At 49.7% G+C, this 10769-nt stretch overlaps 1 protein-coding gene across 1 annotated transcript in view; it reads right to left on the bottom strand.

The window, feature by feature from the left end:
* Positions 1–2696: 2696 nt before the first annotated feature.
* GNAO1 (G protein subunit alpha o1) overlaps positions 2697–10769 on the bottom strand; it is a 194493-nt gene continuing 186420 nt past the window's right edge. The window contains exons 7-9 of the mRNA XM_007532704.3: positions 8831–8984; positions 4961–5176; positions 2697–3975 (exon numbers count right to left, since the gene is read on the bottom strand). Coding sequence (XP_007532766.1) covers positions 4989–5176; positions 8831–8984 — 342 coding nt within the window. The 3' untranslated portion in view covers positions 2697–3975; positions 4961–4988. The remainder of the gene's footprint in view (positions 3976–4960; positions 5177–8830; positions 8985–10769) is intronic.

Genomic DNA, 10769 nt, shown 5'->3' on the forward strand with positions numbered 1-10769 from the left:
TTCTGTTGTTGTTATTGATGTTGTTGGATAGGACAGAGAGAAATGGAGAGAGGAGGGGAAGACAGAGGGGGAGAGAAAGATAGACACCTGCAGACCTGCTTCACCCCGCCTGTGAAGTGACTCCCCTGCAGGTGGGGAGCCTGGGACTCGACCAGGGATCCTGTGCTTTGCGCCATGTGCGCTTAACCCACTGCGCTACCGCCTGACTCGCGGAAGATATATATATATTGCCCCCAGGGTTATTGTCGGGGCTTGGTGCCTGCACCACAAATCCACTGCTTCTGGAGGCTTTTTTTTTTTCTTTTTTGTTGCCCTTGTTGTTTTATCCTTGTTGTGGTCATTATTGTCATTGTTATTGTTGTTGGATAGGACAGAGAGAAACGGAGACAGAAGGGGAGACAAAGAGGGGAAGAGAAAAACAGACACCTGCAGACCTGAACGCCTGTGAAACGACTCCCCTGCAGGTGGGGAGCGGGCTCAAACCGGTATCCTTATGCCGGTCCTTGCTCTGTGCCACGTGCGCTTAACCCGCTGCGCTACCACCCGACCCCCGAAGTTGTATAAGTTAAAAAATTTTTTTAAATTTACATATTAGAGAAACTGAGAAGGGAGATAAAGAGACAGAGAAATACTTAGAGGTGGAGACTGGGGACTTGAACAAAGGTCTTTGCACACTGTAATACGAGCACTTAACCAGGTGCACCACCACCTAGCCCCAGGGAAGTATATGCGGTCTTGCACTCAATTCCTGGCACAGGAAACAAAAAAGCTAAGCAAACATAAGGTTTGTGGAGCCTGTGAAATAGCTCACTTGGATGTTGCACTATTTTGCCACGCGCACCACCTAAGTTCAATCTCGGCCCCACCATATTGAAAGAAGCTTTAGTGCTGTGGTCTCTCTCACTCCCTTTCTCTGCCTCTGTCCCTCTGTCTGTACCTACAAAAGAAAGAAGAAAGAAAGGAGTGTGGTGGGGGTAGACAGCATAATGGTTATGCAAATAGACTCATGCCTGTGGCTCTAAAGTCCCAGGTTCAGTCCCCTGCACCACCACAAACCAGAGCTGAGCAGTACTCTAATCAAACAAACAAAAAAAAGACAAATGGCTCATTTTCTTTTTAGAAATTTAGGAGTGACCTATGCAAATAAAATCATGATGTCTTTCAGTCTTCTGTATCCTAGTCGTTTCCATCAGCAGAGATGGTTATGGGCCTCTCTCTGCAGATATCAAGTTGGGGCAAAGGATGCTGGTGTGAAAGTCCTGGACAAGAGGCATGGCCTGACTAGCAGGTTTATTCTGACTAAGGAGGTCCAATAGGTGACTGGGTTGGTTAGTTCTTCATAACAGGAAGGATGTAGCCTCTTGTTACTTCATGTTCTCTGCAGAACCATCAGCCCCAACCTCCACACCAACTAGATGCAAAAGACCACTGGGATGCCCAAGGAGAGGCCTTCCTGGATTCATCATGCCTCTTTGTTGGGATGTGAATGAGGATTCTAGTGAACTGACTTCTTTAAGACCTTCCCCTCTCACTAGCTGGCAAGATGCAGCACTTGTCTGTTTCACTAAGTAATAGGTAGGTCTGAAGTAAAGATTTTGGTGGGCTGTTCCCTCCAAGTCCCCATATCAATTGAATTGCAATTGTTAGAACAACACTTGGTGGCCTTGGGAACCAAGGCTGAGAAAGTGAACCCTGTAGCCTGGAGAAGGCAATTATGGACTCCAGACGCCAGGCTGTGAGTTCAGTGGCCTCTGTGTGCTTGGCCTGTGGGACTTCCTGCCTGATAATTGTAGTAGGGGAAGATTTTTTAAAACAGGATACCCAAGTTACTCAGCGTCCTTTGGGTGCTGAGAGCCCTTGGCTTCATTTTCAGAAACAACCATTCTCCCACTGTGGTGGAATCTCTGGGCACAGGAGAAACAGGATCTTATATTAGCAGAGGATTAAGGATCGCCTGCTCTCACTACTACCCACCCCCTTTTTTTTCTTGAAATTTTTGTTATCTTTATCTATTGGATAGAGACAGCCAGAAATTGAGAGGGAAGAAGGTGATAGAGAGGGAGACAGGGAGACACCTGCAGCCCTGCTTCACCACTCGCAAAGCTTTTCCCCTGCAGGTGGGGACTGGGAGCTCGAACCCAGGTCCTTGTACATTGTAACGTGCCCTCATCCAGGTGTGCCACTGCCCAGCCCCTGCCCACCCCACTTCTAATTCTTTTTTTTTTTTAAAAGCATTTTATTTATTAATGACAAAGATAGGAGGATAGAAAGAGCCAGACATCACTCTGGTACATGTGCTGCCAGGGACTGAACTCAGGACCTCATGCTCGAGAGGCCAGCACTTTATCCACTGTGCCATCTCCTACACCACTCTAATCCTCATTCCCATTCTACCCTCAAACACAAAACCAATTAGGGAGATCTGGAAGGCAGAGGAAGAGAACACCTGTGGAAAGGAGTGGCCTGATAGTTTCCACCCTTTTTAATCCCAGCCAGCTGTACACAGCTGGCTACCCACAGTGGCAGCATCGAGGGCAGACTCAGAGACATGAGACTTCCTTACTGGTACCTACCAGACACAGCCCTATCCACCAGCCTCCCAGAGCCACCCAGTCAAGCCCCTCCTTCCCTCCCTGTGTAAATGATGCCCACCAAATCTCCAGAGCCTGGAAGGCAGAGGGTGTGAGACTCAAGAATACAGACAAACATTCTCTTTATTGAGCTACACATGAATTTCCATTAGAGAAGTAGACTGGCAGTGTGTAAGAGATCACAGAAACCTCACCGATTGGGAATAGAAAGGCTTAGAAAGAACCGTGGGCTTTTTTTTTTTTTTTCTTTTCTTTTTTTTCAAGATTTTTTTCTGTATTTTTAATTTTTTTAATGTGTGTTTTGTCTTTTTTTTTTTTTTTTTTTTGCCTTCTCTATCTGAAATAGCTGTGACTGGTCTTCTTCAGCAAATAGTAAGTCTTAAAAGGGAAACCATGAGGAGGTTTGGGGGTTTGGAGACTAGTCAAAATAGAAATGACACAGGACTGATCATGAAAATTCCAGCTATTATGGAAACACTACATTCCATCTTTTTTTTTTTTTTTTACATTTTTTGTGATTTTTTTTTCTCATCTTGTATTTAATTTTTTTGTTCTTTTGATCTTCAACACAAACATCCCCACGAGAGAGAGAGAAAGAAACGAGAGAACACACGTCACTAAAACAAAGGAAGAGGTGGCCAGGAGAGCACACACACAGGGCACATCCACCAGAGGCAGAGAAGCAAGAATGTTAAAGGAAAGAAACCACAACCCCACTTCCCAGAGACTAGGAAAGCTGCTCTGGTAGGTCATACATAGTGCTCATCAGGAAAGAAATAAAAATGAAAACAACTTAAAAAAAAAAGCCTAAGGGAATCTGTAGAAAGAGGTGGGACAGTTGTTTTCTATGGGGCTTTATTTATACATGTGATAGTTATTCCTTTTGGCAGCTACTGGCCAGTGAGAGCTGTGCTTTTTCTATACAACCCCGGAGTAAGCATGTGATTGGCATGGCTGGGAGTGGGGAGAGGAGGGACGGGGCAGGGGGTACTGGGTAGGGAGGGAGGGGATACTGACAGGCCCAAGCATACTCCTAGGACCTTTGCACTCAAGATTGGATGGGACAGGTAAGGGTGCAAATATGTATGTTTCTTATTTCAAAGGAAAAAGAAGACGTATAAATTAAATGGTGAGGTTTTTTTCCTCCTCTTTTTTATAAGCTACAAAAGCACATGAGAAATGTTCCTCCCCCCCCTTTCATATTCTAAATGTAAAGACTCAACTAAAACCGGATTCTACAGCATTCTACAGAAATACACAGCCGTCAGTCACTCTGGGGTTGTAGGTTAGACAGGGCTTGATACAGAAAGGCTGTGTCTTACAGAGGCCAAAAGATCATGCTACCAGGAGATCAACGTCAACAGCAAAGAGTCCATGAAGCAGTCTGTAGAGAGAGAGATAAGGGGGCCAGTCTGACCACTTTCTTTGATTCTTGAAAAACCAACCAACCAAAAAAAACCCTAGGGCATTTTTAATAATATTGGGGGCATGGGGAGGGGCAAGATGGGGCAGCACCATAGGAAGGAGCAAGAACCCGAGGCCTGTCCCAAGCCCCCCGCAGGACCCTGCCCTCATCAGCTCTGTCACCTGCCTCCCCATGGCCATTTCTGTCTGCTCCTCCCTTCATGGACCCCCACAGAGGGGGGCTGCCTCTACCCCCTCAAACAGGTGAGTCTGAGCCACAGTTTGCATGCCACCCCCATCACCCCCCTCCTTCATGACTCCCTCCCCCTTTAGGAAAGCAGACAAGGCTCCCTTTTCTCTGACTTTTGCCTCGTTAACATGAAGAAAGAAAACTCAGGAGACAGTGGTTTGGTCGGAGTAATGATTCTTCTAAATTTTCAAGATCCACAACCAACCACCACCCAAAAGAGAAATGTCCTTAATTATCTTATTGTTGTGGTGTTTAGGGTAGGAAGATGTTTAGGGTACGGACTTTTTTTTTTTTTTTCCTTTAAAGGGTTTTTGAAATTTTCACAAGAGCAGGACAGAACCGAGAGCACACAGCCTCCGAGGGCAGCAGCCCAGACTGAGACACTGGCTGGACTCATGTGGGGCCCGTCTTTGCCCTCCCCCTGCTCACAGAAATGGGTCTCTGGGAGTAAAATCACGTGGCTGTTCTTACAATGGATTCCCAGTCAGGGCTCCCATCACAATGGTGTGTGTGTGTGTGTGTGTGTGTGCATGGCAGGAACACCTGGATGATCTATGGGATGGTGGTCAGTTTTGTCCAAAGCTCTTACTAGTACAAACTAAAAAGAAAGTTTAATATATATCTGTATACATAGGTTTTGTTATTAACCAACTTGCATTTGGTTGTGGTGAGTGTGTGTGTGTGCAAGCTTTTCTGTGAGTGCTGGAATCATTACCAAATAGGTTGCTATACAGGACAAGAGGTCAGTACAAGCCGCAGCCCCGGAGGTTGTTGGCAATGATGATGTCAGTGACGGCGTCGAATACCACCTGGATGTTATTCGTGTCTGTGGCACAAGTCATGTGACAATAAATTTCTTTGTTGGGTGAGCGGTTTTTGCTTTCAAATTGTGCTTGGATGTAGGCGGCTGCATCTTCATAGGTATTGGGGCCTGTAAGAAGACATAGAAGAGGGGGGGAGGCCTTGGTGAGAGTGGGGTGTGGTGGGTTGGGAGCACAGAGGGAGAGGAGTAAATTGTGTCATTTACCAGGCATAGGACAGGGATAGGACAGGGAAGGAGGAGGTCCCCCACTCCTCCAAGGTGTGGTCAATTTTGCTATTAAAAACCACACTAACGGGCTGGGGAGATAACAGTGGTTTATGCAACAGATTTGCATGGCTGAGTCTTGGAGAACCCAGACTCAATCTCCAGCTCCATCGTAAGTCAGAGCTGACAAGTACTCTGGTTAAAATAAGTGTCGGGCACCGCTCAGGATGTCCTGAGTTTGCAAGCAAGGGGATCCTAAATTCAGTCCCTGAAAGAGTATGCCAAAAGTGATGCTGTTCTTTCTCATTCTCTTGCAAGTAAACAAATAAATATCTTGGGCTGGGGTGACAACAAAATGTGCCTGAGGCTCTGATGTCCCAGGTTCAATCCCTAGCACCACCATAAGCCAGAGTTGAGCAGTGCTCTGGTAGAAATAAATGAATGAATAAATAAATAAAAGCTTTTTTTAAAAAAAGCATGCAAAGCTACCTAGGAAGACAAGGTCACAGGTTTGTCCCTTTTGTGCCCTAGATAAGCACACTGGGCCCGGCCTGGCCTACTGCTCACCCTGGATCTAGGCAGGTAGGTGGCTTCTGATAAAACAAAGCAAGTAAACCTGATGGCAGCCTCCCTACAGTGTGGTGACCCAGGTCTTGTGCCTAAGCCCTGCACTCTTCTCTGGGCAGGGCTTCTTGGGGGGGCTAGCATCCTCTGGATGGGATCCTTAAGGGGCCAGCAGCATGTGCAGTAACAACTGGAATCCCACTCCCCTTGTGTGTTTCTTGGCTGCAGCCCCTGGTTTGGATGTTTGGATGATACACAGTTAGACTGCTAGCCAGCAGTGACCCAAACACCTGTTGTTCTGCCTGGCCACAGCTTTCAATTCAATAGCAAAGTAGGGGCCAGTGCAGAATGGCCTAGAAGCCCATAGTTCTTTTCCTCAGGGTCACAGACATCTGGCCTGCATGGAAATACAATCTTGCCATGACGGTGTTGGGACATACCTCCCATTCCTCTCCAAACCCCCTCACCCCATAATGCATCCATTCTTTAGGGTACAGGCCTTAGGAGGAGCCTGGGCTTGGCTGATGGAAGGCTTCTGTAGCTAAACAAGCAAATATAAGGGGTCAGAGGCTGAGAGTGGAGACATTTCTGGGGTTGTGGGGGAAGGGTCAGAGCAGAGCCCCGTCAGCCCCACCACTGACTGGGAGCCAAGAGCAGAAAGGCCTGAGAGGGAGGCCGGGCGGTAGTGCAGCGGGTTAAGCGCACGTGGCACAAAGCACAAAGCCTGGTGTAAGGGACCCAGTTTGAGCCACCGGCTCCCCATCTACAGGGGAGTCGCTTCACGAGCGGTGAAACAGGTCTGCAGGTGTCTATCTTTCTCTCCCCCTCTCTGTCTTCACCTCCTCTCTCCATTTCTCTCTGTCCTATCCAACAACAACAAAAATATTAACAAGAACAAGGGCAACAAAAGGGAAAAAATGGCCTCTAGGAGCAGGGGATTCGTAGTACAAGCACCGAGCCCCAGTAATAACCCTGGAGTCAAAAAAGAAAGAAAGAAAGAAAGAAAGAAAGAAAGAAAGAAAGAAAGAAAGAAAGAGAGAAAGAGAGAAAGAAGGAAGGAAGGAAGGAAGGAAGGAAGGAAGGAAGGAAGGAAGGAAGGAAGGTACTGCAGCAAAGCCTGAAGTTAGTAACAGCTGGAAGGTCTAGACACAGTATCAGACTGAAGACCTGGCATAAGGAGCTCAGAAGGTGACTTGGACAGGCATCCACAGGACTGCTCCACCCAGATGGTGGGGGACACCCCGCCTGTAACTTGCCAGGCACAGCCAAGTCTTCCACAGCTTGGACATGCTGCCACCACCCACCCTCCTGTCCCATGGGCCACTGCACCAGCACCCATCTGTCATCCATCCTGATGTTTGAACTCAAAACGAATCCTTTTGGGGGGTCCCAGGGAAGTCAGATGTTTCCCAAATCCAGACTGACTTTTTCTCTGGGCATCCAACATCCTGTCTGCATGGCAGTGACACTTAGCATTCCTTGGACATGTCCCAGACAGGGGCTGGACAAGTGGGTCCTGGACAAGTGGGCCCTGGATATGAGCAAAGCCTTTGGGTCAGGCCTATGGGGGCCTGTGTGCTGTGAGAACTGTCAGCTCACAACTTTTCACAGCTCCGAATCAGTCCTTGATGGCTCTGCTGAGGCTGGGGTCTGTCCGTAGTAGCTTCCGAGGGGAGGCTGTGGCCTGACTCTGTGCCAGCAGTTCTCGACCCTGGGCACCTCTCCCTGGGTCAGTCCATTTTTTATTTATATCCTCAGAATACCAATAGTCACACCCAGTGCCTTTCAGGCCTGGCATGGGGCACTGTGCATTGTCCCCACAGCCACTCTTTGAGGTAGGCATTATTTTTGCCTACTATGGTGCTCAGAGGGAAACTGAGGCACAGGTGACTGAGGAGCTTGTGCAAAGTCACAGGTGGCCTGGCTCCAGAAGCTGTTTTGTTCGACCTGCCTGCCCAGGGGATATGCTCTTCTGTCAGTCCCTACCTCCTACTTGAAAGGTGGGCAGGGGCCTCATGCAGATTCATAAGCAGAAAGGAACATCTAGAAGGAGCCAGAATAAGTTGACAGACCCTTTACACCCAAGAAAGAGGCCAGCTCTTCCTAAAGGTAGAAAGGGTGGAGGGCCCACAGTGGCTGACTGTGCTGGGGGCCCATGGGGTGCCTCGCCTGCTCTCCGGCTGCTAAGAGCTCCCGACTTAGCTCATCTGTGACACATGTTCCTCTGCTGCAAGGTCCTGGGCTTAGCCCTCAGCAGGCAGAGGTGACATCCCCCTTCCCAGACTCCCTAAGAGACAGGTCCTGGCACCCTATCAGCTCTGCATCCATTAGCAGCTGCCTTGTCTCAGCCTGAGTCAACCTGACACCCCAGCCGCCCACTTGGAAAGAGCTGCACACATTTTCCTGGAAGCCAGAGGGAAGAGAAAGCCCCATAGGTGAGGGGGGGGGGGTTGAGGAGGTTGCAGGCAGCTGGCAGAGAGCTGGAGTGGTTTGCTTTGGAGGGAAAAGACCAGGGCTGGCTTGGCACCCACCCAAGGGGTGGGGTGGGGAAGAGAGGGGGCACAGGCCGCTGAGGGTGGAAAGTCGAGGTGGCCGTGGACTGTATTTAGTGCAGGCTGTACTGCAGGCTCAGGCCTCACCAAGGTGCCCACCCTTCTAACTCATGCAGAGGCTACATAAGGTCTGTGCTGGCAAGGTGGAGCAGTGACAGGCTGCTGGGGAGACCAGGCTTGGGGGAGAGTTCCTCTTACAGGGTGACCAGGATGGAAGGGGAAGGGAGGCCTGTGGTCCTGTGCTGCCTCCAAGTCTGGCCATGTCACCGGGAGGCTGCAGTTGCCGCCATCCCCAGGACTGGGTCACAGCCTCGTGCTCCTCTCTGCACCCCTGCCACTCTCACGGCCATGACCCCAGCAAGGCTGCCCTCAGGCTGTGGAGATGGGGTCCTGGCAGGGCTGGGGCCTCCTTCTGTGTAGCCCACCGTCCCCCGACACCCACCTGTGTATTCAGGAAAGCAGATGGTCAAAGGCGACTTCTTGATCTTCTCGCCAAAGAGATCTTTCTTGTTGAGGAAGAGGATGATGGAGGTATCGATGAAGAACTTGTTGTTACAGATGGAGTCGAAGAGCATGAGAGACTCGTGCATGCGGTTCTGCAGGCCCAAGGTGGGAGGGAGGAAGGGAGAGAGAAATAGAGAAAGAGAGAGAGAGAGAGAGGAGGAGGAGGACAGAGAGCAAGAGGGAGAGACACAGAGACAGGGAAAGAGAAGAAGAGAATTAGGTTTGAGAGAAAGGAACAGTGTAATTGAACAGCCCAGGAGTGGCCCCACACCCCCACAGTTCCTTGAAGGCCAACAAGTGGAGGTATGATCTTTAACACAGTACAGCACTTCTCCTTCCAGTGTCTAGAACATTCCATCCATACCCATTGCTTGGGTGGGGGGATAACTAAGCCTAGCTCCCTGGGTGAGGCTCTGCCCACTGCAGTTTCCAGTCATGGATCAGTCTCTTTTGTACGTATGCGTGTGTGTGTGTGTGTGTGTGTGTGTGTGTGTGTGTGTGTGTGCGTGCACGCGTGTGCGTAAGGCCCTGGGCTGTTGCCTCATCTGGGCTTCTGCCCTTCCTAACGGGACTTTTCCTCTTGGGCTCAATCTCTTGGGGTAGAGAGTGAGTGTCCTCTGGAGTGACAAGGGCTACTAGGTACCCACTGCAGTTGAGAGAAAGTCATGCCAGGCTTCTGCTGGCATCCTCTGGGCCCCACTCTTGCCCAGATTGCCTCTAGGAGCTCAGGGGGAACCAGACACCATTCCACCTCCCTTGGGTCAGACCATACCTGGCCCTGCAGGAATTTTAAATAGTGTAGCCAGAGTCTGTTTAGCAAATGAATGAATGTGATGGGCACTCCAAAGAAAACAGAAGTTGACAGGGTGACCATCTTTAGTTCTGAGTGAGGACTGACTTCTACTGTGGGAGCTAAAGCAGGGGAATTTGGGGACTGTCCCCTGAATGTGGTAGGAGTCTGTCCCTCTGTGAGCTGACCTGTTTCTGCCCTGCAGGTGGTTTTTCTATGAAATGTACCTCCTGGGAGAGGAGAGGGAAGGGACAGTTTATTTCCCTCTCAAGAACCCCGTCCCAGCCCTGGGAATCTGTCCATCCCAAGCCCAGCTCCATGGGTTCAAAACTCAAGCCCCAAATAATTCCAGGTTACTATCTACCTTTGAAGAAAGAATCCCAAAATAAGCCAAGAGCAGAGCAGAGGAGGGCCATGGGCTCCCTAGGATAAGCAAGCAGGAGCAGGAACTGAGTGAGGCTGTTCGGCTGCTGTGGTTGTCTTCCTCGGCATGAGCAAGAGGGGGAGGAAGACGAAGTAACCACCAGCAGTCACCCAGTCCCACTCCACCTGCCTTGGGTCACTTAACCTCATTGACTCTTAGGGGACACCAAGCGGGGACAGAGTTCAGACCCTGAATGGCAGAAGATTGTACAAGCTCTGAGCCAGGCCCAGAGCCCACCCATAGCAGTTTGTCCAATCAGTAGGAGCAGTCAGGTCTCTCCTGCTCCACGCGGCCTGCCATCTCTTTTACGACTATATTATCGTGCCTATGCGGCCCCTCCCCCAGACCTTGCTGTTATCTGTTATGCTAGCTGTTGGGGGCAGGTAGTCTGAGCTCTTAGATGTCCTCAGAAAACTGTCCCCACCCCCCACCCCCACCCCCTGCTCCAGGATCTACAATGAAGGGATCACCCTTCTTGCCTCAACTAATACATTTCACACTCAGTAGCCTCCAGAGTCTGTCTGTATTTGCACAATCCCACTCAGGGAGGAGCAAGTTTAATTTGCCTGAAGCCAGTTCTGAAAAGGGGGGAAGTGGAATGGGATATATTGGTCTGGGAGATAATGCAGTGGATAAAAGCACTGGACTCTCAGCATGAGGCCC

Source organism: Erinaceus europaeus, chromosome 2 (assembly GCF_950295315.1).
Source record: "Erinaceus europaeus chromosome 2, mEriEur2.1, whole genome shotgun sequence".
NCBI classification, from domain to species: Eukaryota; Metazoa; Chordata; class Mammalia; order Eulipotyphla; family Erinaceidae; genus Erinaceus; species Erinaceus europaeus.